We start from the raw sequence: 25,374 nt of genomic DNA on the forward strand, positions 1-25,374 counted from the left end.
TTTTCCTCTCCTTCATGAGCCTCCTGTGTGTGCTGCTCTGCCCTGGCTCTGAATTCCCTCACTGGATGAAGATGAAGTGCCCAAGGCCAGGCTGGACAGAGCTTGGAGCAGCGTTGTTTGGTGGAAGGTGGAACTGGATGAGCTTCCAAGCCCTTCCCAACCCACCCCATTCCGTGGTTTAACCCGTCCCAACCCCAATCACACCAAGCAGATTCCTGGTTCTCTGATCACTTTATTGTCCTACAAAACCCCTTAGGTGGTGGCCACAGCGGCTGCCTGGGTCCTCTGCACCGACACTCTGGTGTGGGTCTTGGCCAGATGATCAGTGAACTCCTGCAAGAAACACCAACGGGGTTATTCCCCCAAAGCCCTCACGGGTTCCTCAGCACCACTCCCATCCCTCGTGGCACTGGGGCTGGGGTGGCTCAGCTTTACAGCTACCAAACCTTTGGGTACAGAAATCTGAATTTTAGGGGCAATTTTGAGCTGCAAGTTACCATAAGGTTCTTACCTGGTAGGGAGACTTGGTGAAGACAGTCTCTTTCCAGAGGTCAGGAGTCAGGTAGCTGTAGGTTTTGGAGATGGCATCGAAGGTGGCTTTAGCTGCAGAGATGTCACACATTGTCACACAGTGCCCGCCAATGGCTGCAGAACCAGCCTGCTGATCAACCCACAGCTCCAAAATACCCCCCGTTACAAAAATGTAGAATTTTGAAAGGACCAGCGAGACCAGGGAGGGCCTCTCTGATGAACCCACAAAGCTCAGGTTGCTCTCTCTCTCCAGTTACGACGATTACACCACGGCACACAAGTGCAATCGCGCAGATTGGGAGATCCAGGAGTGTTGAACCCCACATTTGTGTCACTAACTCCAACAGAACCTGCAGCAGGACTGACTGCTGTCAGCACAAGCCACTGTAAAACGGAGCTGCTGTGCCCCATCAGTGACAGAACTGTCCCCGAGCCCCGTGGCAGCCCCAGAGCTCACCAAAGTTGCCGAGGGTGGCTGTGCAGCCCCGCGCTGACGTGTAGCAGTCATCGATGCCGGCCATCATCAGCAGCTTCTTGGGGACAGGGGCGGACACGATCCCAGTGCCACGGGGGGCCGGGATCAGGCGCACCAGCACGGAGCCACAGCGCCCGGTGACCTGCAGGGACACAGTGGGGTCAGCCCCAGAGCACAGGGACACAGTGGGGTCAGCCCCGAGCACAGGGACACAGCGGGGTCAGCCCCAGAGCAGGGGGACACAGCGGGGTCAGCCCCAGAGCACAGCCCCGAGCGGCCCCAGGGCCAGGCCGGCAGGATGCTCAGCTCACCTTGCAGGGCACCGTGTGTGGCTTGCCGATCTTGTTGCCCCAGTAGCCGCGTCGCACGGGCACGATGGACAGCTTGGCCAGGATGATGGCCCCGCGGATGGCCGTGGCCACCTCCTTGGAGCACTTCACCCCCAGCCCCACGTGGCCGTTGTAGTCCCCGATGGCGACAAAGGCCTGCAGCAGAGGAGGAGTTTTCACTGCTCCAGCCAGGGCTATGGCATGGTCGCGTGTGCTCAGCAGGAACTCACGGCTCACCCCCAAACCTTACACACAGCTCTCATTATACCCAAAACTTCTCCCTAAAAACCCAACGCTGCTGTGCAAGAACAACTGAATTTTGCAGTGTCAGAAAAGTTTTCTTAAAAAGAAGTTTGAAAGTCTTGCAGCCCAACTTTTGGGCCAGTGCTGCTTCAAGGAACATCTACACACATCACTGACACTTTAAAGTTAATACACTTAACAAACTACTACTGGTCCTCACAGCAAAATACTTATTTACTAGATGTGACAGTAAAAGAGATTTGGAGTGATTAAAATGACACTAAAAGTGCAGCAAGGGAAGTTGTGAGCAGGAGGATCCAGAAAAAGGGGATTACCTTGAACCTGGTGCGCTGCCCAGCACGGGTTTGTTTCTGCACAGGCATAATCTTCAGCACCTCATCCTTCAGCGAGGAGCCCAGGAAGAAATCGATGATCTCCGACTCCTGCAAGAGTCAGCACTGAGCACACAGGAATCACAGAATCCTGGGGTGGTCTGGGCTGACAGGGACCTCAAAGGTCAGCTAATCCAACCCCCTCCCAAGGGCAGGGACTTCTAATGTCCCAGGCTGCTCCAAGCCCCATCCAACCTGGCCTTGGACACTTCCAGGGATCCAGGGGCAGCCACAGCTTCTCTAGGAATCTGTGCCACGGCCTCACCACCTTTATGGGGAACAATTCCTTCCCAGTATCCCATCCCAAGCCCTTCTCCAGCCCTCCTGGAGCCCCTTTAGGCTCTGAGGTGTCCCCGGAGCCTTCCCTTCCCCAGATGAGCAACCCCTGCTCTCCGTGCCTGGCTCCTCCCCTTGGAGCATCTCCCTGACCCATCACTTCCATGTCCGCAGCAGCTCACCTTGATGGGAAGCGAGAAGAGATAAATCTCCTCAAGAGACTTGATCTTCATATCCTTGACCAGGCGACCGAGTTTGGTGACAGGAATCCACTGGCAGAGAAACCCAGGGACAAGAGTCACCAGGAGCCAGCGCCGGCCGGGACCCAGCTCTGCTGCCCCATCCCGGGGGCTGGCAGCGCCCCCGTCCCCGCTCCCCACTCACCTCCTTATCCTCGGCTTTCCCTCCGCGGGCTCCGCGGCCTCTCCCGCGGCCCCTCCCGCGGCCGCGCCCGCGGCCCCGCAGCCCGGTCCCGAATCCACCGCGGAACCCCCCGCGGGCCGCTCCCGCTCCTCCCGCAGCACCGGCGTCGTCCGCCATTTGCTGGAACAAAGCGGGACATCAGACGGGCGGCGGCGGGCGCGGATGGGGCCGGATGGCCGGGCCGGGCCGCCCGGTGCCGCTGCCGCCGCTCCCGCCATACTTACGTGATCCCTCAGCGTAGAAGGCCGCGCCGTGGCACCGCGCGCTATTTATAGGGCGCGGGCATCTCGCGAGAGCCGCGCCAGCCAGCCCTGCGCGCTGGATGAGGAATAACCGCGGGCTGGAATGGGCGGTTTGTTGTTATTTATACAGAGCGCGGGGCCGGCGCGGCTCCCGGGGTGTAGGGGCGCGCACGGGCGGAGCGCGCAGAGTGCGGGGCGGCGGCCGGAGGTGAGGAGCTGCGGGTGCGGGCGCGCAGGAGGGCACTGCCGTACCTCCCTCCTCCCCTGCGCCTTCAGCCTCTGTAAAACTCTGCTGGGAAATGGGTATGGTGCTGCCCGAGCCGCAGCCCAGCCGGCCGGGGGCAGGGAGCGGCCCGGGAAGGCGCTCCGGGGGCCGCGGTAGCGCCCGGCGCGGTCTGAAAATCATTCGGGGTCTGCGGTGGCCCCGGGTGAGATAACGGCGCCCAGAGCATCGGGAACATTAAGCTTATTGCCCACGGCTGTGTGTGGGGAATGAAACCCATGTTCCCATAAGCCCCGTGCCCGGTGGGTACCGGCACGGAGGGGATGTGGGGCTGTTTCTGAGTTTTGTTCTCTGTTCCAGGTGCCGTTCCTGGCCGCTGGGAGCGCGGCCCCGCCATGGGCTGGGCTGGCGCTTCGCGGCGATCCCGTCCCCGGAGGAGCTGTGAAGAGCGTGGGGTTGCCGTGATGGACGGCGACACGGGAGTCACAGCAGGGAACGATTCGGTTTTGTATTTTGATGTGCAATAAAAAATGAAATGATTAAAAGATGGAGCGTCTCTCTTCTTTCTAATTGTCAAAAGTTCTACTTTAGGCTGTGGTCAGGGAGTTCTACTTTACGCTTCTTAGGGGCGGGGAGGGGTGGTTGTGCTGGAGAACGCTCCGGATGGCGGAGAAATCAGCGCAGGGGCCGCTCGGGGCCGGGCTGTGGCCGCTGGCCCGGGGGAACGGGGAATTCTTATCCCGTTCTCCGGAGCGATCCCCGCGTGTTGCCGGTGGCGCCCCTCGCTTACGTCACTGGAAGGACCGGAAGTGCTCCCTCACTTCCCGGAAGTAGCAGCCGGAAGCACGTGGGCCGCGGCCATGGCGGACTCGGACCCGGCCGCCGCCGCCGCCGCTCCCGTGCGCTTCAAGAGCAAGTGAGGGACGCGCGGGACCGGACCGGGCTGGGGCTGCGAGGGCAAGCCAGGGGCCGGGCCGGGTCGGGCTGGGACCGGAGCCCCCGGGCCGCCCCCGCTCCGCTTTAACGGAGCCTCCCGGCGCGTCTCTTTCCCTTCCAGCTACGCCGCGACGCGGAAGATCGAGCCGTTCTACAAAGGAGGGCGAATCCAGGTAATCCCGGCTCTGGAGGGACAGCTGGGAATGCCGCGCCTCCCGGCTCTAACGTTCCCGATCCCTTTCTCCAGATCAGCCGGGATGGGAAGTTCATGTTCTGCCCCTGTGGGAGCAAAGTCAACGTCATCGATGTGGAAACGGGAGCGGTGCTGCACAGCCTCCAGCAGGTGACCGGGATCGGCCTCTCCTGAGCGTTTTGCGAGGCTCCCGGGGGGGTTTTCTCGCTGTGGATACAAAGCTCCCGGGAGTGAGGAGTGCAGGGAGGGTGGGAACGAACCAAACACAGGTTTTGGGTGGTCCCGAGCTGTGCTCGGGGTCAGCAGAGCCCTTGGAGAAGGGAGATCTCTGCAGGAATGGTTTAACTTTGACATTTCCCCTCTGTTTTCCCAGGATGAGGAAGAGGATGTCACAGCATTCGTGCTGAGCCCTGATGACGAGGTGGGTTTGTGCTGGGGGCCGTGAGCAGCCTGGGACAGGCTGAGCCAGGAATGGGGGGAATTTTAGGGTGTCCGTGAAGGGCCAGGACTTGGACTCGATGATCCTTGTGCATCCCTTCCTGCTGGGGATGTTCCATGGTTCCATTCCATGCTCTGTGTGCTTCCTGAGATCCCCTGGGGGCCCTGGGTCACACTCAGAGCCCTGGCTCACACTCACACCTGTGGCTCACACTCAGCACTGCCCAGAGCGTGAGCTCCCCTGCAGCTCCCTGTGCCATGTGGCACTGACAGGAGCCCAAACCCAGCCCATGCTCAGGCTGTCCTCTGTCCTCTGTCCCCAGGTGCTGGTGACAGGCAGCAGGGCTCTGTTACCCATGGCTCAAGCTGTCCCCATGTCCCCAGGTGCTGGTGACAGGCAGCAGGGCTGTTACCCATGGCTCAAGCTGTCCCCATGTCCCCAGGTGCTGGTGACAGGCAGCAGGGCTCTGTTACCCGTGGCTCAGGCTGTCCCCATGTCCCCAGGTGCTGGTGACAGGCAGCAGGGCGCTGCTGCTGCGCCGCTGGCGCTGGAGGGAGCCCAGCTGTGAGCGCAGCTGGCGAGCCGTGCACACCGCGCCCGTGGCCACCATGGCCTTCGACCCCACGGCCACTCTGCTGGCCACAGGTACGAGCCACCCCTGTCACAGGGGGTGTCCTGCTCCTGGGAAGCCTCCTGGGGCAGGGCAGCAGAGGCTCAGAGCTGTGTCCAGCCTGGGTTCTGCTGCAGCTCCCACGACTCTGCTGCAGAGCTCAGGTGTCCTTCTCTTCCCAGGTGGCTGTGACAGCACCATCAAGGTCTGGGATATGGTCAAACACTACTGCACACACAACCTGAAAGGATCCTCTGGAGTGGTACAGTAAGGACCAGTGCTGTTTGTCAGTCCCTGCTGTGCTGGGATATTGCAACTGAGGTGCAATTCTGGAGTTAATGCAACAGGAAGGTCCATTCCCAGCAGGTTCTGGGCTCTTCCTGCTGTTTGAGAGCAGGGTTATGGCTGACTCTGCCCAGAGAGGAAACACTTTGGTCAAGAATTTTCATGGAATCCCAGAATTGTTGGGCAGGGACACCTCCCAGTAGGCCAGGATGCTCTGGGCCCACCCAAGCTGTGCTGCTGTGGGATGTGCATTATTTAAAGGCTGGGGGTTTATTCCTGTGCTGTTCTCTGCTCCTGCCCAGCCTGGTGGAGTTCCACCCCGACACCTCCTGCCTGCAGCTCTTCTCCTCCTCCATCGATTACAAGATCCGCATCTGGGACCTGCGCTCCAGCAAGTGCGTGGCAGTGCTGGAGGGACACTTCAGTGCTGTCACCTCGCTGGCCTTTGCAGATGGGAACAGCCTCCTCAGGTAGCTCCTGGCAGGGCTTGCACCTCCATCCATTCACCTCCTGGAGGCTCTGGGTGGGTTCTGCTGTGAGGGAAAGGACTGGTGCAAGTGCTCAGTGGGTGTGCATTGGAACCATGGGATGGTTTGGGTTGGAAGGGACCTTAAAGCCCATCCAGTGCCACCCTGCCAAGGGCAGGGACATCTTCCACTGTGCCGGGGTGCTCCAAGCCCCATCCCACCTGCCTTTATTCCTGGGAATATCCTGTGCTGGCAGAGGGAATGCTGCTGCTCTCTCCCATGGCCTCTCCAGAGAAGTGTTGAGCTCCCACAGTGCCAAATTTGCACCCAGAGCCAAGCTGAACAGGTTTAGCACTAAAACCGAGCTTTTCCTTTGCAGCTCTGGCCGTGACAAGATCTGCATGGTCTGGGACCTGGAGACCAGGCAGAGCAAACGAACTGTCCCTGTCTACGAGGTGAAACTGCTTTTTGTTCCTTCCTTTGAGGCCCTCTGGAGTTTCTAGGCCATGGTCTCCCTCTTTAGGGTCTGCATGTTGTGAAATCAGGTTTCTCCCCCTTCCCAGGGGTTTTCAGCTCAGTCTGTGCCTCTCTGACTCTTTCAGACTGTGGAAGCGGCTGTGCTGTTGCCTAAGGAGGGAGATTTCTCTCAGCTGGGTGTGAAGAAACAAGGGCTGCACTTTGTCACAGCTGGCAGCAAAGGTGAGTGTCACTGAAGGGTGGCACTTGAGTCACTTCACTGCTGTTATTCCTGGGCTGTGTGTTCTCCATGGTAGGAGCCTTGGGTGGAGACCAGAGCCTGCTCCTGAGCTCCTTGGGCAGGGTGGATGAGCAGGATGGAACAGGCACAGATCCATTTACTACTCAAACACATTTATCTCTGTTTTCAAACTCGATGAGTTTGAGTGAAATACCAAAACCTTGAGGCTTTTCCAGCCACTGCATCCTGCCCAGTCTTGCCTTGGAGCTGTGTGGCTTTTCCCACTGTGCTTTGGATGATGTTCCCTGGACATCCACTGTGGGAAGCAGTGGCTCTGCCATGGTTTCTCGTGTTTCCCAGGCATGCTGAGGGTGTGGGAGGTGGCCACAGCTGCCTGTGTGCACAGCCAGGCTGTTCCCTGTGTGAAGCAGTGGCTCTGCCATGTTTTCTCGTGTTTCCCAGGCATCCTGAGGGTGTGGGAGGTGGCCACAGCTGCCTGTGTGCACAGCCAGGCCGTGCCCTTCGCGCTGCGGGAGGAGCCGAGCGAACGCAGCCTCTCCCAGTGCCAGTTTGTGCCCGCCAGGAACGAGATCCTCACCGTGTCCATGGAGCACAACATCCTCTTCTACGATGCTCAAAGCCTGCAGCTCAGGAAGCAGGTGACAGCCCCCAGCCTCCCCGTCCCTCTGTCCGTGCTCCAGGACCAGCTCTGCTCCTGGAACAGGCACCAAGGGCACCCTTGGCTCCAGCCTGTTCTGGGATTGTTCCATGGGCCAGGGAATTCCACTGCTTTGGGGGAATGTTGCCCAGAGACCAGCTCAGGAAGGAGAAAGCAGAACAGACTTAGCCAGAAATGCCTCCTGTGTGTAGAAATTACACCCAGTATGAAATGAAAACCAGTCGCTCCCAGCTCTCCCTCAGCTCCATTTCCCTCTTGGGCTGTTTCCACTGCAGCTCGCAGGATACAATGAGGAGGTGCTGGATGTGAAGTTCCTGGGCCCTGGTGACTCTCACATCGTGGTGGCCACCAACAGCCCCCAGCTGAAAGTGTTTGAGCTGGCAACGTCCCACTGCCAGATCCTGTATGGGCACACAGGTGGGTGACAGTCCTGCCCTGGGGGACCCGGGCAGCTCTGCCTTTATCCAGCTTCTCCTGGAGCTCTGGTGCAGAGCAGTCCTTGAGTTCTTGGTGGAGCAGCACCACAGCAGGTTTGGGAGTTGTGTGGAGAGAGGATGTGTCCCTTTGTCCCTGTGCCTGGCAGTGAGATCAGTTTAAACTGGAGCTGAAGGGGCAGGTGTGTGACAGGCTCAGTCCTCAGGGACCAGTCGTGTCCCAGACCTGTCCCCTGGCTCATTAACTGGGCTCATTAAGCACTGGGCTCATTAACTCACCCCTTTCTCTTGTCCCATCTCAGCATTACTCTGCACCCACCAGCTTTTATTTCTTCTGTTTAGAAACAATCCTGGCTTTGGACGTCTTCAGGAAAGGCCGGATGTTTGTCACCTGTGCCAAGGTGTGTCACTGTTCTCCATTTAATGAAACTCTTTATTCTTAGAGATCCTTGTGGGCAAAATTGTTACTTTTGGAACTCCAGAAAGGGCTTTTTGTTCATATAATCCCTGTCTGCTGCATGCCCCAAATAGTTTCTCCCAGTATCCCTTTTTAACATTGTCCCTGGGAAAATTGGTTGTATTTTATTGGCCTGAAGGAGATATTTCCTTCTCCAAACATCCTGGTCTGGTGTTAAGAGTTCAGAAAAGCTGTTAGTGTGAGACTGATGAGGGAAAAGGTCCCAAGAGCCCTGGCAGACCCAAAACCAAAGCTCTGAGACAACCAGAAATAACCCTCCCTGCTGGGGCCCCCGAGTGGGGGCTGATTTTGCTGTGACAGAGAGGAAGGTTCAGGCTGGAACAGCAGAGACCAGTGGGGCTCAGGGGTGTGGGGAAAGCACAGGGAGCTGCTGATGGCCAGACAGCTGAGGCATTTCTGTCCTCCCCCAGGACAGAAGCGTGCGGCTGTGGCGCATGGGCAGGGCTGGCAGGGTCACCTGTGTGGCACAGGGCCTGGGCCATGCCCACGGCGTGGGCGCTGTCGCCTGCTCCAGGTAACGCTGACTGAGGGAGGGGAATGTCCTGCTGGGTGCTGTCCCCCTCCCAGCTGTGCTGCTTCTCACCCCTGCTCCCATCTTCTCCTGGTGCCGGAGTGGGAAGGGGTCATGGGATGGTTTGGGTGGGAAGGGGCCTCAGGTGTCATCCCCTGTCACCCCCTGCCATGGGCAGGGACACTGCCCCTGTCCAGCCTGGCCCTGGATACTCCCAGGGATGGGGGAGTCCCTCTGAAAGAGTTTGGAAAGCCATGAAACCACTTTTCCACACCCAGCAGTGGCTGAGTGTGGGGATCCCAGTCAGGGAGGAGAAACCACGGAATTGTTTCCCTGCCCTTGATGGTTTCACTGCTCTCAGGCTGAAGGAAAGCTTTGTAGTGACCAGCAGCCAGGACTGCACCATCAAGATCTGGAACATCCCGGAATCCCTCACTTCCAAAGCAAAAGCAGCCTTGATCTCCAGTCCAGAGCCCCTCCATGCCAGGGTCACTGAGAGGGCCCATGACAAGGTACAGCTCCACCTGATCTTTCCGTGCTTCAGCCTCCGTTTGTTCAGTGTCCCACAGCCAGAGCCAGGCCTGACCCTCTTCCTCCTCCTCCTCCTCCTCCTCCTCTTGTGGCTTCCACAGGACATCAACAGCGTGGCAGTGTCCCCCAATGACAAGCTGCTGGCCACAGGCTCGCAGGACCGGCTGGCCAAGCTCTGGTCCTGCTCCGACTGCTCCCTCCTGGGGGTTTTCTCTGGCCACAAACGTGGAATCTGGTGTGTGCAGTTCTCCCCTGTGGACCAGGTCCTGGCCACCTCCTCGGCTGATGGGACCCTGAAGCTTTGGGGACTTCGGGATTTCAGCTGTCTGAAGGTGATGAGAGCTTTGCCTCTTGCCCTGGGTAAAACCTTGGGGTTCCTGAAGGATCCTTCCAAAATTTGGGACTTACTCCTTTGGGCTTTGGGAGTAAATGGGATCCTTTGGGGTCTCTCCTGAGGCCTGGCAGTGCTGAGCTTCCTTTCTGTTTTGCAGACCTTTGAAGGCCACGATGCCTCAGTGCTGAAGATCATCTTTGTGAGCCGAGGGGCTCAGCTGCTCAGCAGGTTTGTGCCTGATTGCAGAGTTAAGGGAATGTGTGAGCTCATCAGCAGCACCAAGAGGAAACACTCTTGTGTCCAAAGAATCTTTGGACAGGTTTATAGGAAGATGCCATGTTTAGGCCAGGCTTTCTGTAGAGGTTATTTTAATCTTCCTTCTCTCCACGTGTCCCATGAGTTCCATGTGGCTGCATTGGCATTGCTGGGTTGGGACAAACTCAGTAGACAAAGCTAAGGGTGCATCTTGCCCTCCACATTTTTGGTTAACTCTGCTCCTGTTTAGAAGGAATTGGGATATTTGTTCAATTCATTCAAGTCCATCTGATATTTGAGGTGGGACAGAGCAAGAATGGATCTGTCCAGTGATTCTTTCTGTTGTGTTTCTCTTCCAAAAGTGGATCTGATGGTCTCTTAAAACTCTGGACAATTAAAACAAACGAGTGTGTGAAAACATTAGATGGTCATGAGGATAAAATCTGGGGCCTTCACTCCAACAAGAAAGATGACATGGTCGTGACAGCCTCCAGTGACTCCTGCATCACCCTGTGGCAGGTACAGCAGGGGGCTGGTTCCTCCCTGGGTTAATAATCAGGGTAATTGGAGAGCTCAGGGTCTCAGTGGCTTGTTTTTCATGTGTTTTCCTTGTCTGCAGTTTGAAATTAGGTCAGCAAGGCTGATCTTAGGGTTTGGGGGTATTTTTTGGCCATTCTGTATGTCCCCAGAGCAGGAGATGGGCTCCAGCACTGGAGCTTTGGAAGGAAGTTGGAAATTTAACATTTAAATTACTTGACCCCAAGATTTTTCTGCAGAAACGGGTCTCCTTATCACTTGATGGCCAAATCAAAACCCTTCTGGATTAAAGCAGGATTTGATAAAGTTTTAACCTGTTTTCCTTTATAGGATGTAACTGAAATTGAGGAGAAAGAAGCACAGGCTAAACAGGAGGAGCAGATTATGAAGTGAGTTGCCATAAAGAGCTGAGAAAGGCAAACTGTGCAGTGGAACTGTCCACACCTGGAGCCATCCAGCTCCACCTGATCCCAATATTGGAGTGAGGGCATTTATTGACGAGCACCACAAACTCCTTAACTGTTATTGCCAAATCTGCTGCTTTTTCTGTAGTTTTGTTTTTTTCAGCACCCGAAGATTTGTCTCACTCTCGCCCCTGATTTGTTTTCCAGAGAGCAAGAGCTTTCTAACCTTCTCCATGAGAAAAGGTACCTCAAAGCTCTGGGCCTGGCCATCTCCCTGGACCGGCCGCACACGGTGTTGACCGTGGTCAAGGGTGAGTCCAGAGCGTGCTCTGAGGGCATTTCCTGCCCTCCCTCCTTTCCTGGACACCTCTTCCAGCTCGTTCAAGGCTTCAAAGTCCAAGAATTAGTCTGAAAGCCTGAGTTTTCCCTGAGTGCCATCACCCAGGATGTCCCTGCTGTGGTTTCTCTCCCCAGCCATCCTCAGGGAGCCCGAGGGGAGGAGGCACCTGGACGAGAACATTGTTCGGCTCCGCAAGGACCAGAAAGGTTTGTGGCACAACTCAAGTGCTGAAAGCTTCCAGGTCAGAGGCTTTTCTGTCACTGAAATTAGAATCCTACAATCCTGAATGGTTTGGGTTGGGAGAGTGTTCAGTTTTACCCTTTTGCCATGGGCAGGGACATCATCCAGTAGACCAGGACTTGGCTTTGTGCAATTGCAGGGATGGGGAGCATCCCCGTGTGGGACCTAAACCTCAGTGAGAGCCCAGGGGTGTTTTCCAGTGTGGGCTGTGCTGTGTGCCAGCCTGGCCAGGCTTTGTTCCCCACAGAGGCCGTGCTGGCGTTCCTGGTGACGTGGAACACCAACTCCCGCAACTGCCACGAGGCCCAGGCTGTCCTGGAGACGCTCCTGAGGCACGAGGCCCCCGACACCCTCCTGCAGTTCTCAGGAATCAAATCTGCCGTGGAGTCCCTGCTGCCCTACACGGGTGAGGCCCTGTGGGGACAGGAGGGGCTGGCTTGGGTCAGGGATCATGGAATGGTTTGGGGTGGAGGGGGCAGGTCAGGTAATTCACCTCTGCCATGGCAGGGACACCTTCCACCATCCCAGGGTGGGATCCCCATCCCAGGCCACCATCCCAGGGTGGGATCTCCATCCCAAGCCCCAGTGTCCAGCCTGGCCTTGGGCACTGCCAGGGATCCAGGGGCAGCCCCAGCTGCTCTGGGCACCCTGTTCCAGGGCCTGCCCACCCTGCCAGGGAACAATTCCTCATTCCCAATATCCCATCCAGCCCTGCCCTCTGGCACTGGGAGCCATTCCCTGTGTCTTGTCCCTCCATCCCTTGTCCCAGTCCCTCTGCAGCTCTCCTGGAGCCCCTTCAGGCCCTGGAGGTCTCCCTGGAGTGTTCCCTTCTCCAGGCTGGGCATTCCCAGCTCTCCCAGCCTGGTTTCCCTGTGCCCTGAGCCCTCCCCTCCTTGCAGAGCGCCACTTCCAGAGGCTGAGCCGCCTGCTCCAGGCCTCCACCTTCATCGAGTTCATGTGGCACAACATGAGGCTGGCAGATGTGGCCCAGCAGGACCAGGGGACTCTGTGACCCCCTCCTCCTCCCACCACTTGCTCTTTCCCACCAGGATTTTTAGTTCCTGTATTTTATAATAAATGTTTTCATTTCTAAACCAAGTCTAACATCCAGTCTCCTCAGGGATGAATGAAAGGAAAAGGTCGTTTCTTTGGCCAAGCTGGGGTTTGTGTTCTCACACCCTGAATTTTCACAAAGAGCAGGCAGTTTGGGATTAAAAAAAGGCAAAATCCCAACAAGCAGTTGGGATTTAAAGGGTTGATGGGTCTGAGATCTTGCTTGGGCAAAGCAGCCTGGACCAAGCAGGGGTCTCACCTGTGCCCACCCAAAATTGAGCACCTAGGAGGAAGAGAAGCACAATTTAAATTCCCCAAATAGCAAATTTTTAAAGCATAAAACACAAGCAGGCTTCAGAGACATTTACATGTATTTTATTTCATAGAAAAAAAAAGTATAAAATTCAAACAACACAAACACCTCACAAAAAACACACACACTTCATTATAAAAATATTAACAGATACCTGGGAGAATAAGTACAATTAAAGCCATTCGTGTAGAGAAAGTCTTGATTTCCCTGTAACTTTTTCTAACTCATTTCTAGCAAATGAGTTGAGGATTAGAATTGTTGTGAGTTTCAGTAACCAGCCAGTCCCCTGGAAAGAGGAATGTTCTGTCCATAAAGGTGACCTCTTTTTCCATCCCCAGGTGGGACACAAGCTGTGACTCCCCTGATGGAGGTGTGTGTGTCCCTCAGGAGGGGACAGTCCCAAGCCCTGGCACTCCAGGGGTGATGGAGGTGTGTGTGTCCCTCGGGAGGGGACAGTCCCAAGCCCTGGCACTCCAGGGGTGATGGAGGTGTGTGTGTCCCTCGGGAGGGGACAGTCCCAAGCCCTGGCACTCCAGGGGTGATGGAGGTGTGTGTGTCCCTCGGGAGGGGACAGTCCCAAGCCCTGGCACTCCAGGGGTGATGGAGGTGTGTGTGTCCCTCGGGAGGGGACAGTCCCAAGCCCTGGCACTCCAGGGGTGATGGAGGTGTGTGTGTCCCTCGGGAGGGGACAGTCCCAAGCCCTGACGCTCTGGAGCCGCTGCTCATGGCTCCCAGGGGACTCCAGGCTGTCCGGGCTGTCCCCGTGTCCCCTGCCCAGGGCCACTAATGCTGGCAGGGGTCCGGGAGGGCCGGCCGGGGGGCCGAGTGCTGCACGGCGCGCTTGGTGACGGTGCTGCAGCGCTGCAGGATCTCCTGGGCTGAGGGCCGGGCTGGCACCTTGGGGACACCCGCGGCCGGCTCAGGGGCAGCGAGGGGCAGCGAGGCTGCACAGGACTCCACGAAGCCGGAGTCGTTCCTGTCCCTGGCACTGAGCTGTGGGGATTTGCTGCTGTGCGTGGCCAGCTCGTGGCTCAGGCCAGGAGAGCTCCTGGCCGGCTTCACCTCGGGCAGGGACCGAGACAATTCAGGTTTCCAGGCCAGCCGGGTGGCCCCAGCAGTGCTGCTGCCCGAGCTCAGCGAGGAGCTGTCCAACCCCAAACCCAGCTGTGGGGTGGAGCTGGCCTGGGGCAGAGAGTGGGATCTGCTCCTGGCAGAGCTGCCGTGCTCCTCCCGCGAGCTGAGGCTCGGGGTGCAGGCGTGCAGGCTGCAGCTCAGGATGCTCTGGAGCTTGTGGTGAGGGTTCTGGTAGGGCCGGAGGCACAGCGAGGGCATGTAGCCAGTGCAGCCGTTGTACCTGAGGGCAGGGATGGAAAGAACACTGAGCAAACCCTTCCAGCACCTCGGGCCAAGGGGAGGCAGCACTTAGGGAGCAGGTCAGTGCTGTACACAGGGTGTGAGGACAGGGAGAGCATCCCCAGCCAAGGACATCCAGCTCTGGGGGCTCCTGCGCATCCCACACGGGAGGAACAGCAAGCAGCTCCCTCGGGGAGCCAGGGCTCAGGGAAAGCCTCCTCACCGGATCAGCCACCAGCCATTGTGGGATGTCCTGAGCACCTCCACGACCACCCCCTGGTTCAGCGAGAGCTCGTCTGCCTTCTGAGCCTCGTAGGCCTGCACCACAAAGTACAGGCTGCCTGCAGAGAGAGGGACAGTTGGATTTGCCTTGTGGAGAAAATGCTCTGATCCCTGTGAGAGACCAGCCCAGCTGCAGGGCAGCTGTCCCTGAGGGTGACTGGTTTGCTCAGGGACCCCCATCTGATCCATTTAATTAAATATAAAGAAGAAGTTTTTCACAAAAAGGGTGTGGAGGCCCTGGAAGAGGTTGCCCAGAGAAGCTGTGGCTGCCTCTGGATCCCTGCAAGTGTCTAAGGCCAGGCTGGACAGGGCTTGGAGCAGCCTGGGACAGTGGAAGGTGTTGGGGTTGGAACTGGATGGGCTTTAAGCTCTCTTCCAACACAAACCACTCCATGGGTCCGTGACCCAGAGGTGGTGGCAGAGCCAACCAGAAGAGTCAGAGGTAGGTCAGAGTCCAGGCAGGGACTCCAGGCAGTGGTAAAGTGGTGGTGGTTTGCAGAACTCATGTTTTGAAGGAGGAACAGACTCACCCTCCTCGTCTGAGCTGAAGGCATTCTGGATGTCCTCACAGGCATCAAGCTCTTCCAGGTACGAGGCTGGGAACCAGGCTATCTGTTTGTCTGCATTTTCCACCAGCCACCAGCCTACAAAGAGGAAAAATACCTGGATTTTAACAGCCTGCAAGTCAAGACATGACAATAATCCCTGGGTAGGGGACACGAGGGACAGGAGGGACATTCACTGCCCCCCCAGGTAAGCACACAAGTGCAAACACCTGAACCCCTGACACTACCTCAGCATTTGCCTAGCTATGAATCCATCTGCCAATCCACCCCAGCACTGAATCCTCTCAGACCTACCAGTCATGTCCTTGATGAGCACTTCCACAATCTCCTTCTGAGCCACTGTGAAGGGTTTGTTCTTTGTGTCTTTGGTTTCAAAGGCCTCGAGGCAGCGGTAGCTCTGCGACGCCTGAGGGAGGGTGATGGACAGGGGCTGGGAGCTCTTCTCCCTTCTGAATACTGATGGCATGATCACAGCACTGGAAAGTGAAGGTGCACGTCAAAAACTCACGTGAAACGTTGAGTTTAGTATTGATTTTGGTAAAATCATTTCTGCAGTAGGCTGAGAAAAGCTTCAGGCATCAGAAACAAAATTAAAAGCACCCAGCTGAGCTGCCCTAGAGTGTAACTGGTGTTTCCCTTCTACCCATATCCCATGACATTTCTGTTTCACCAACAAACAAAAAAATACAATTCATATTTCACACCTGTTTTCAGGGAAGGAGGGATCAAGGTCTTGAGTCTGTGCCTTGAAAAACTGATTCACCTCTTCACCCCGGGAGATTTTCACATCTGTTTTCAGCAGCTCCCGGGAATACGTTTCCAGCAGTTTCAGGATCTCCAGGCACCTGTTCAGCTTCCCACCCTTCCTCTGCTGCATAGTTATTCCTTCAAAATAACAAGGGCACAGTTGGGATAGGACAGCAATGGATCTGGATCCCTGGGAGCAGGGATCTTTTCCCTGAACAGTGGGTGCCCTCAGCCACCACCCTTCCTGCCCAAGCCCAAACTGTACAGCCACTGTCCTTGCCTCCCTGTCATTTTTAACAGTTCCTGATAGGATTTTTTAACATCTAAAATTTCTCTTTTTTTCACATATAAAGTTTCAAGAAGCTCTAGGTCAATATTTGAAGTGTAGCATTAATTTGCCAAGCGGAGCTCTCTATTTACAAAGCTGTTCTGGCTCATTTGAAGTCTGTACTAGACTCAAACATGATGATGTGAGCCAGTGGTGCCATGGCAGGAGCAGGAGTGAGCCCCTGATCTGTTCCAGAGGAGGTCAGGCTCAGAGACTTCAGTCTCTGTCATGGGTTATGGCTGTCCCTGATCACTCTTGGGGTGGTTGGTCCATCAGAGATTTGTCCTTACCTTTAAACCTGGGTAAACTCCTCAGTGACCCACTCTCAGTGGGGAATTTTCTTTTCAGCTCTTTCTAAAATCAAGGAGAAGGAGAGAACAGTGATTCCTCACAGCTGACACATGGCCAGGCAGGACAGGACAGGAACCTTGAAATTTAAGGAATTGAAAATTCACTTACATGGAATTTCTTAAAGTCTTCAAACGTCCTGTAAATGAGAATGTTGTTCTGATCTGACCAGGACACAAACATCATGTAGTTCTGGGAAAAGAAAAGGGAAAAGAAAAGCAGTTAATCACAATGTTCAATTTTGGATGCTTCCAGGCAATCAGCATTTGCTGTGGTTTAGTTGAGGCTTTTAATGCCACATTAAAAAATTAAATAAAGCATTAAACCTACAAAAATATGTTTTTAATTTCATAGTCCCAAATGGGTAATGATTGCTGAAACCAGGAGAATTTTATGGTGCTGTGACAAAAAGAGAGCAAACCCCAAGATATAAAGCTCATTAAAAACCAAGTCCCCTTATCCTAGACCCCTAGGCTCCAATCCCAATACTATGGGGAATAAGCAAACATATCCCTGGAAGAGTAACTCAAAATCCTCTGGTCTCCCAGTTTGTAAATTATATTTAAGGAAGAAAACAAAGCCAAAAAAAAAAAAAAGAAAAAAAAAGAAAAAGAATAAAAATTAAAGTACCTTCTGTTTTCTGCACTGCATGAAGCCAACAGCCTTCACATCCACGGGATACCTGTCACAGCTCATCTTCCCCACGGCTGCTGCTCCTCCTTCGCAGGGAGCCACAAGGATGGGAGAGGGAAGGATGGGAGCTGGAGGAGCAGAGATGCAGCTCCAGCCCGACTGCCGAGTTTAAATGCCACGGAGCAGGAGGCAGGGCAGAGGTGTTCCCGAGCTTCCTCCTCCGCCCAGCGCCCGGGCAGAAATTCCGCGATTTGCTAAAGTGCCGCGTGCCTTTTCCCTTTCGCCCCGCTTTTAACATGCAAATGCTGCCGGGGGCAGGCGGGACATAGTTCAGGTGGCAAAGCACGCTCTTTTATCACATCCTTACGAACCGGTGTCGGGAAGGAAGGGAAGGGAAGGGAGCGGGGCTGTTTGCCAGCGCTGGGTTAGAGTAGGTCAGGGGCTGCAGCACCTGCCCCGGATGGTTCCGGGAGGCAGGTGAGGTTTTTATGGCTGCATTACACGAACCTGCAGCTCGGGCTGAGCTCACTCCAGCCCCAAAGGCTCATTTAGAGCGTGGGTTGTAAAACACAGATCAGTCACCATTAAACGTGAGTAATATTTGTTGCAAATATTTTTTTCCTGCTTTGTCCCACCTGCCGAGTTACTTTAAATAAATTTCTGACAGTTTTATCAGCATCTGCATTGAGATGCCGATGTAGTGAACAGACACATCCCCAGGATGGAACTAAGAGACTGAAAGCTCCTCAGGTGTAAATATGCAATGGAAATTCAGCTCTGAGTGCTCTGCCCTGTGTCCAGCCAGGTGTCCACACCCTCCCAGGGCAGCCAGCAGCTCTTCCTAAGGAGCAGCTCCATTGCCCAGAGGCTCAGCAGGAGAGATAATTCCAGCCTTGGCCAGCCTGTCCTTCCCCTGAACCTCAGGGCTGATGGGCACCGAGTGATCAAAGCGCCTCTTCTTTGATAAAGCCTCAGTTGAACCATTATCACTATAATTATCTTTATCATTATCATTATTGGAACCCAAACTGAGAGGCTCAGCCGTGCCTCCCTTTCATTTCCCAGCTACACCTGGTGCCTCAAATCCTCAGCAATGGCTGCAGGTGATTTTTCATCTACCAAAAATCCCCCAGAAGTGGATCAGGGAGCCAAACCAGATTCCTTTTGTAAAATACAGTCAGGAGGGTCCTGGTTTGTAATCCATGAGCAAGGGAGGCTGCTCCCACTCAGCAGGGCAGCAGTTTCTGGAGACAAAGAAAGCAGGTTTATTGCAGTTGGATTTATTGCTGCTGGATATCTGTCCTGCATTAAAAAGGGAAAGTTATCCAAAGAGCACTTTGGTTCGGTGTGGATTTTGGAGAGAAAATCTCTCCCACAGCATCTCCAAGGCATTTCCTGGCTCAGGAAGCTGCACAGGACCTGCCCTGTGGAAAAGGGATCTGGAGCAGCTCCCTGCCCTCCACAGCCCTGGAATGAGACCCTCCATCCTCTGTTATAAATCCTCCAGCCAAACCATGTGCTGGTAAATCTCCCTGGATCAAAGAGTGAAGATTTTATGGAGTGAGAGGAAATCACTTCATCCAGCAGATTTATTTAGAAAGTTCCAGTCTCTGAGGTGCCAAAACCCTTCGCTCACTCCACGTCCTCAAACCTGCACTCCTTGGCTTCTCCTTGGCAGCCCAGCCAGGGCCAAGCTCACCCTCACATGGCTCCGTTAAGTGGCTCCTGGAAATATCTGGGACCAAGACTCCCAGTGAAACCAACCTTGGCTTGGTTTCCTGTCTCAGAGCAAACACAAACCACGATGTATTTCCAAGAACATAAAGGTTCAAACATGTTTATCCTGACTGGGAAAAGCCAAAGACAAGGAAAGCCTTGGAGGAGCTGCAGGACAAGGAGGCAGCTGGGGAGGCTCAGAGAGCACCTTGATCTGAGGATGCCATAAAAACCAGAAGAGTAGGAAATAGCCTTGGTTTTGCTGTGTTTCATCATTCTCAGAGAATTCAAGCAGAAAGGGGGTGTGGAAAACATCGAATGGAATGTTACAGCAGGAAGGTGAAGCCCCACAGGGGGTTACAAGTCACCCGAGGCAGAAGGACCAGCCCTGTAGCTTGGAGAGCTGATCTTCTGGAAAAGATTGGACTGACTGGGAGCTTGCTGGGGACTGCAGTGTTGTATAAATCCAAATATGAGCAAAACTGCTCAAAACTCAATAATTGCCTATTGAGAAAATGTTTTGTGGAAGTGAAGGTCTCTGTGACCCAGAACTGAGGTGCAGGGAGGGAGGGGAAAAGCCTGCCACTCCTCTGAGACACCAGCACCTCTGGAGTCACCTGCAGGGCTCAGCTCCAGCTCTGCAGCTGTCACAGCAGTATCGGTGTCCCAGCGGTGTCAAGTGTGATGTCACAAAACTGTCAGCTCCAGAACGACCTCAGGAGCCACCTCACCTCTGCAGTGACAGCGCCTACGAAACTGGAAGGAGGCTGGGCCAGATGACCCTTGGATGGGCACAGTGCTCCTCAAAGCTCTCCACAACTCCCAGCCATGGCAGGGCCATTGCTGTTGGCAAGGATGGGTCAGCCACCAGCAGAGGCCATAACTCCACTGCTCTGCTGGATGCATTTGGACTCATAAAAAACAAGGCAAACATTGTTTTTCCAGCATTATCAAGTTTACTTTGTGTCCTCTACAGTTTCCATGTCATCTTGCCATAAATCAGTGCCTCTCATGAGTAATAATTAATGGCAGGGGAGGGGAGGAGGGTCTGCCCAGAAAAAGTGATACTCAGCAGGAATTACTGGATGCTGCTGTTTCATCATCGATATTTATTTACACAGCTCTGAGGGCAGCAGTTAATTCTCCTTTCATTGTTTTACAAGGTACCAAAGAGATCATAAATTAACAGGCAATATGCAGGACTGCCCTCCCCAGCTTTGCCAAGATACAGGAAACACGGATTTTTCCATAATGACTCCCATAATTTTGCAGTCTGCTCCAAGAGAGCCCCCTGCACCCCACCAAGGTGCAGCTCTGCCACTCAAGGAGCATCACTCCAGCCACAAACTGCTCCTCTGGGGACAGAAACATGTTTGTGTCACAGTAGGTGACTAAGGCACTGTCACAGGGAGTCACACCAGGCTGCCTGCCCCAGACTGCCCATGCTGGGAAGATGAAGGAGGTCACCCTGACCTGTGCCCCTCATGGCTGACGATGTGTGGGACTGTGCATCAGGGATTTCTCCTTCTGTGGCCGGCACAGGAGAGGCAAAGAGAGGAAAAGTCCTCAAACCACCCTCAGGACACTGCAGCTGCAAGGAAGAGATACAGAAAGGAGCTGTGGGCACAGCCAAGGGGGGCCTGGAACAAAGCTGGTGGAAAAGCTTCATCTTTCCTTTGCTCACCTTCAGGATCAAAACCTGCCCTTTACTGTTCTTGAAGGTCACCTGTGATGACACATGACCTATCAGCACCTTTAATGAAAAGCCCAGATGCTAAAAGCCGATTTTAAAAGTACAAAGAGGTTTTAGACTTTTAATAAATAGAGAAAAAGACCTTTATTTAAAAAGAATAATGAAAACCCAGACACTGGAGTTGACAAAAGTCTCCTTCACATCATGAACAAAGGGAGCGGTTGAACTTTCACACAGGCTGGGATGAGAGATTTTGCAGTAACTAATCCAGAAGAAAGTATTTCATTTTATCCTAATTCCAGCAGCTGCTGCAGGCACTAAAGCATTTCTCTGTGGCAGACCCAATTCAGGGACTCTCTGAGCCCAGGGAGCAGCTCAGCCCTTTCCCACTCCATCACAGGAGCTTCCCAAGGTGCACGTCCCTCTTCAGTGCAGGGGGTCACTCACTCCTCACAGGCAGCTTTATTTATTATTATATATTATTATATATAGGATGCAAAATCACAGCATCGCATCAAACTCCCTCGAACCTCATTCCCGAGGCGTCATTTTCTTTGCAAAGCCCTTGGGATGGCCCCGTCCAGCCCAGGGAGAGCTCTGCCCGTCCTAGGAGCTTTGCTGGCTGCCTGGGGCACGCACAGCGGACGGGCTCTTGTTTACCAAGCACTTGTTGAAATAATTTCATAGTTCTTTCATAAAAGTGACATGTTTTCCTACGGTTATGCAAAACACAAAAGCATGATTCAAGAAGGAATCTTCCAGAAAGGGTGAGAATGTAACTTAAGCTGCTTCAACAAGAGGAGGTTCCCTGAATTATTTTCTCAGGAAAAAGCAGTGTTTGATGAGTGCATAGCATGAGACCAGAGCTTTGTGGATGTGCTGTGACCCAGGCATGAGATGTGAAGGCAGAAGAAAAGCAGGGTGGAGTTTCCAAGGAGGTTTGAGGCTCTGCAGTGCTCAGCCTGCTCTACACATTCCGAAATCCGGTGAGAGAAAATCCCAGCAACACCAGTACAGCCAACAGCAAGCGCAGCAAGCAGAGTGAACATGGAGAAATACTGTTTTCACTTGGGGAAAATCTGTTCTTGCATCATGCTAAATATAGTAAATTGATCGGAGACAAGACTGTTGTGTTCCTTCCAGATTAGTCAGAGATGCTCATCCCACTCTTTCCTCATTCCCCACGGCCATCGAGGAGCAGAGTATACAAAGCCTTATCTCTGCTGGGGATTTCACCAGCACCAGGAGCTCTGGCTAAAAGTCCACCCGTATTTCAGAGCAAAGACTGCAACTTGTGTTCCTTGGCCCCTTCAGGGAAAACCAGATCTAATCTTCACTCAAAAGCCTGGGGGGAGAAGAGTAATTTGGAAGGAATTGTTCTTTCATTTATGTTTGATTCTTAATGAGTCCAAACATAGCAACTGTTACCTGAGGAAAACCTCTTCCACTGAAGGAGACTTCCTGTTGAATTCCTTTGACCTCCTTCTGGAAAAAAGGAATAATCCTAAATCAGGGGCCATTCTCCTTTTGCAAAGCCAAGAGAACAGGAGCTGCTCACTGAAGACTTTGTTTTTCAAGAGCACAAAAGGAACCCCCAATTTTGCTGTGTTTATCGTCAGAATGGACGAACTGACTCCAGGGATGCTCGGGGTGGGTCTGGGAAGGAGGAGATAGATTGGAGCATGACACAAACAGAGCCACCTAAACCAACCTGCAGAAATACTTTGGTTTTCTCCCTGCCCCTGCCATCACCATTACTCATGGATTCTCATTTTAATCAGCAAAACGATTCACATATAAAAATAGCACCAACTTTAAAAGAACAAACTCAGTGTCGGGTGTAGGTGGCCAGATTTGAGCAAGGCAGTGTCTTGTGCTGTCCTGCACAGACAACACATTTCAACAGTTCTGCATGGACCTGATCTGACACATCTCACCCACTCCCTGGCAGGGGGGCTGCAGGCTTCTTCCTGATATCTGGGGGATAAATTCATACTTTTGGGAAATTTTGCAGGTGATAAAGTTCTTGTACACAGGCAGAGAGGATCAACATGATTCACTTACCTAGAAATAAATGTATTTTTTCATTGATGTTGCTATTTCCTAGTGGGCTGTAATTTCTCAAACAAGTCTATGACTAATTCCTGGTGCTGGTTTATCAGACTTTCAGCTCATATTCTTACATGTAAATACAAGACAGCTTCCTGCTCTATTGCAGGAATACAATCCAGGCTGCTCAAAGCCCTGTCCAGCCTGGCCTTGGGCACTGCCAGGGATCCAGGGACAGCCCCAGCTTCTCTGGGCACCCTGTGCCAGGGCCTGCCCACCCAAACGGGGAAGGATTCCTCCCCACAATTGAATTTGTGTGAGGAGTTTGTTTGGTAACAGGCTCTAGCACATTCCAGCTCCTAAATCAGTGCTGGGAGCAGGGGGTTGGGTGGGTCAGGGCTGTCCAAAGGGGAGAAGGAGGGAATATTCCCTGATCCTTCCTCGGCTCTGCACCACCTTCCTTCCTTTGGGTGGAAATAATTTGGCTCTGCACTTGGATTCTATTAGAGACAGTAAATTGAATTTCCTTGCTCTGACTTGAATTGGAGCATTTCTCCATTTTTTAAACTTTGAAATCCAAGATGATGCTGGACCTGGAGGCAAGTGGAGAAAATTGGGAGGACCTTTTCCTAAAGAGCCAGCTCTGCTCCTAGAGCTGAGCAGGAAATGGGCAAGGGGAGCAACGTGGAGCACAAACTTCTGTAACCAACAGCCTCCTTCAAGACTTTTCCTTTTCAATAAAAGTGCTGATGTTTTAACTGAATCCATAAATTAAATCACAATCAAGGAAGCAAAGTCTGCTAACGGTCAAACCAGGAGATTGCTGTGACTTGGAAACATCTCTCTACCTGTTTAATTGCTTGAAGACCAAACAATAAAGCTCTAGAGGAAATTCCCTCAGTATCTCATTCTCTTTTTTCCTGACTTTACAAAAATTAATGAGGTCACGAGCATCAGTTAAAACATTTATTGGTGGGCAAGGAAAACAGACATAAAAATGTCGCTGTCCCTACTTGATCTTTCCTTTACGTGCGAAATTTATCTTTACGGTTGTCTACAACTTTAAACAAAGCCATTCCAGCAGTTCCTACCAGTTACTCACATCTCTTCTCCCTCCCTAACAAAAATCAGCAAATAAATATTCCCAGGAAATTGCAAATAAATAAAAATAAAGGAGCACTGGTAAACAGAGACCCCAAAATGGAGATCCAGACCATCAGCTCAGTGCTCCACAGAGCAGGAACAGCTCAGCCATTTCCACATGAAACACACCAAGTGTTGAAGTATTTTTGAGGGCAAGTCTTTGAGGTATTTCTCTAAAATGATGTTTTTTCTAATACGCATTTTACACCACGCCGTGTTCAATAAATCACATATATATTTTTTTTATATAAGGTGACATTTTGGTCCAGCTCCATCCTGGACATACATTTGTTTGCATTAAACAAAATAATCATATTTTTCACTTGAGAAAACTTGAACTGGATACAAAATTCACATTGCTCATGGTAGGAGACTTGTGGCTCTCAAACCTTTAAGAGCATGACAGAATGAAGCCAAAAAGGACGAGAGCAAGTCTGTGCTGCTCTCCAAGTTTTCACTCTCTGACCTCTATTAAGAGTTTTGTAATGCCACAGCTAATATTTCCCAGGGGTGAAAGAGCAAGCTCCAAAGTCTGATGCCAGGCTGGACAGTTGCCCAGGTTACCACCCTCATGTGCTCACAAGCCTGTGGCTCTTTGGGAATAAAAGAAAAAATGCTAAATGTCCACTCCAGACCAAGGACCTGAGACCAGGTCTGGGTCTCCATCATCCCAAAGAGCCCAGCCACTCCCAGGCTGCCACTCCCAGGCTGCCCTGGTGTGACACATGCCAACACTCCCAGAAAGAGGAAAATACTCCCTCAGTATGGATTTACAAGCATGTGACAGGTTTTAAAAACACGGAGAACTTCGTATGGGCATGTTGCTATAAAGGAGCATGAGATGAATGGAGTTATCCACTTGTTTGTCCATAAAATCACCCTGTTGATTGTATGAGTCTGCTGGAGATAACACTGAGGTGCCCGTCAGCACCTCTGGCACGAAGGAGAGCTGCTGTGTGCCATGGGCTCTGCCACACACATTATCTACACATGCCAGAATCCCAGAATAGTGGAGTTTGGAAGAGATCATCCAGTGCAGCCCCTGGCCAGGCAGGGTCACCTGGAGCAGGTGACACAGGAACGTGTGCGGGTGGGTTTGGGATGTCTCCTGAGGGAGGCTCCACACCCTCCCTGGGCTCTGCCATGTCAGGGCTCTGCTCTTTCCTCTGTCATGGAAAGAGGTTCTTCCTCATGTCAGGGTGGAACTTGTTGAGTTTTAGTTCCTGGCCATTGCTCCTCATCCTGTCACCGAACAGAGTCTGGCACCATCCTCTGACACCCCTGGGAGGGATTTGTATGGATTGATGGGATCCATTCTCCAGACTAACCAGCTCCTGCAGTCTCTCCTCATCAAAGAGATACTCCAGACCGCATAGGAACACGTATTTATACGTATTTTTGTGCTCATTTGGGAGGGTTATAGGAGGGGAACTGCTCTTTGACACCTACTGAAGGGACATGGCCGAGTCCGAGCCCCTCACACCCTCGGGGGGATCATGGCCGAGTCCCCTCACACAGAGGGGAAGCAGAGGGAGACTCCCTCTGTGGGTGAGCACAGCTCCACCACACCCCAAGGGCGATGTGAAGCGAAAATCGAGGATGCACAGACGGGAGTGTCGTGTTCTCCTAACCTACGACATTTAAAC

The 25,374-nt window shown here is 53.3% G+C and overlaps 3 protein-coding genes, 1 long non-coding RNA gene and 2 other non-coding genes across 6 annotated transcripts; 3 read left to right on the forward strand and 3 right to left on the reverse strand.

The window, feature by feature from the left end:
* Positions 1 to 212: 212 nt before the first annotated feature.
* RPS2 (ribosomal protein S2) lies at positions 213 to 2,806 on the reverse strand. Its single transcript, XM_066560856.1, has 7 exons — positions 2,631 to 2,806; positions 2,429 to 2,518; positions 1,914 to 2,021; positions 1,318 to 1,491; positions 989 to 1,148; positions 512 to 603; positions 213 to 333 (listed from the first exon to the last, which is right to left on the reverse strand). Exons 1-7 carry the CDS (start codon positions 2,784 to 2,786, stop codon positions 253 to 255), a joined length of 861 nt encoding a protein of 286 aa, XP_066416953.1. The 5' UTR covers positions 2,787 to 2,806; the 3' UTR covers positions 213 to 252.
* Positions 700 to 836, reverse strand: LOC136563713 (small nucleolar RNA SNORA64/SNORA10 family). The gene has a single exon (XR_010784642.1). It is a non-coding gene; the product is annotated as a small nucleolar RNA SNORA64/SNORA10 family (small nucleolar RNA).
* A 264-nt stretch (positions 2,807 to 3,070) lies between the features above and the next one.
* LOC136563620 (uncharacterized) lies at positions 3,071 to 3,681 on the forward strand. The gene is made up of 2 exons (XR_010784636.1): positions 3,071 to 3,119; positions 3,495 to 3,681. It is a non-coding gene; the product is annotated as an uncharacterized lncRNA (long non-coding RNA).
* Positions 3,302 to 3,426, forward strand: LOC136563716 (small nucleolar RNA ACA64). The gene has a single exon (XR_010784644.1). It is a non-coding gene; the product is annotated as a small nucleolar RNA ACA64 (small nucleolar RNA).
* Positions 3,682 to 3,980: 299 nt separating the features above from the next.
* Positions 3,981 to 12,602, forward strand: TBL3 (transducin beta like 3). Its single transcript, XM_066560816.1, has 22 exons — positions 3,981 to 4,050; positions 4,192 to 4,243; positions 4,318 to 4,413; positions 4,637 to 4,684; positions 5,206 to 5,347; positions 5,495 to 5,579; positions 5,900 to 6,067; positions 6,444 to 6,519; positions 6,667 to 6,763; positions 7,224 to 7,420; positions 7,716 to 7,857; positions 8,217 to 8,275; positions 8,763 to 8,866; positions 9,225 to 9,375; positions 9,496 to 9,726; positions 9,886 to 9,956; positions 10,346 to 10,502; positions 10,851 to 10,909; positions 11,132 to 11,235; positions 11,399 to 11,470; positions 11,752 to 11,910; positions 12,404 to 12,602. Exons 1-22 carry the CDS (start codon positions 3,995 to 3,997, stop codon positions 12,514 to 12,516), a joined length of 2,439 nt encoding a protein of 812 aa, XP_066416913.1. The 5' UTR covers positions 3,981 to 3,994; the 3' UTR covers positions 12,517 to 12,602.
* A 1,051-nt stretch (positions 12,603 to 13,653) lies between these two features.
* On the reverse strand, positions 13,654 to 16,680 carry NOXO1 (NADPH oxidase organizer 1). The gene is made up of 7 exons (XM_066561155.1): positions 16,606 to 16,680; positions 16,437 to 16,500; positions 15,776 to 15,956; positions 15,366 to 15,547; positions 15,036 to 15,149; positions 14,447 to 14,564; positions 13,654 to 14,224 (listed from the first exon to the last, which is right to left on the reverse strand). Exons 1-7 carry the CDS (start codon positions 16,678 to 16,680, stop codon positions 13,654 to 13,656), a joined length of 1,305 nt encoding a protein of 434 aa, XP_066417252.1.
* Between the last annotated feature and the right edge of the window lie 8,694 nt (positions 16,681 to 25,374).

This window comes from Molothrus aeneus, chromosome 16 (assembly GCF_037042795.1).
Source record: "Molothrus aeneus isolate 106 chromosome 16, BPBGC_Maene_1.0, whole genome shotgun sequence".
Classification (NCBI taxonomy): Eukaryota; Metazoa; Chordata; class Aves; order Passeriformes; family Icteridae; genus Molothrus; species Molothrus aeneus.

Bases quoted from the DNA above. Each gene is read 5' to 3' on its own strand.
- NOXO1 (XM_066561155.1), bottom strand. From the start codon at position 16,680: ATGATGTTTGTGTCCTGGTCAGATCAGAACAACATTCTCATTTACAGG. The intron at 15,957-16,436 runs GTAAGGACAAAT...GTTATTTTGAAG, and splicing joins GAGTTTACCCAGGTTTAAAG to GAATAACTATGCAGCAGAGG. The intron at 15,150-15,365 runs GTAGGTCTGAGA...TCCTCTTTGTAG, and splicing joins GCTCATCAAGGACATGACTG to GCTGGTGGCTGGTGGAAAAT.
- RPS2 (XM_066560856.1), bottom strand. From the start codon at position 2,786: ATGGCGGACGACGCCGGTGCTGCGGGAGGAGCGGGAGCGGCCCGCGGG. The intron at 2,519-2,630 runs GTGAGTGGGGAG...TTTCTCTGCCAG, and splicing joins GGAAAGCCGAGGATAAGGAG to TGGATTCCTGTCACCAAACT. The intron at 1,492-1,913 runs GTAATCCCCTTT...CCTCTGCTGCAG, and splicing joins GGCAGCGCACCAGGTTCAAG to GCCTTTGTCGCCATCGGGGA.
- TBL3 (XM_066560816.1), top strand. From the start codon at position 3,995: ATGGCGGACTCGGACCCGGCCGCCGCCGCCGCCGCTCCCGTGCGCTTC. The intron at 6,068-6,443 runs GTAGCTCCTGGC...TTTCCTTTGCAG, and splicing joins GATGGGAACAGCCTCCTCAG to CTCTGGCCGTGACAAGATCT. The intron at 6,764-7,223 runs GTGAGTGTCACT...CGTGTTTCCCAG, and splicing joins TGTCACAGCTGGCAGCAAAG to GCATCCTGAGGGTGTGGGAG.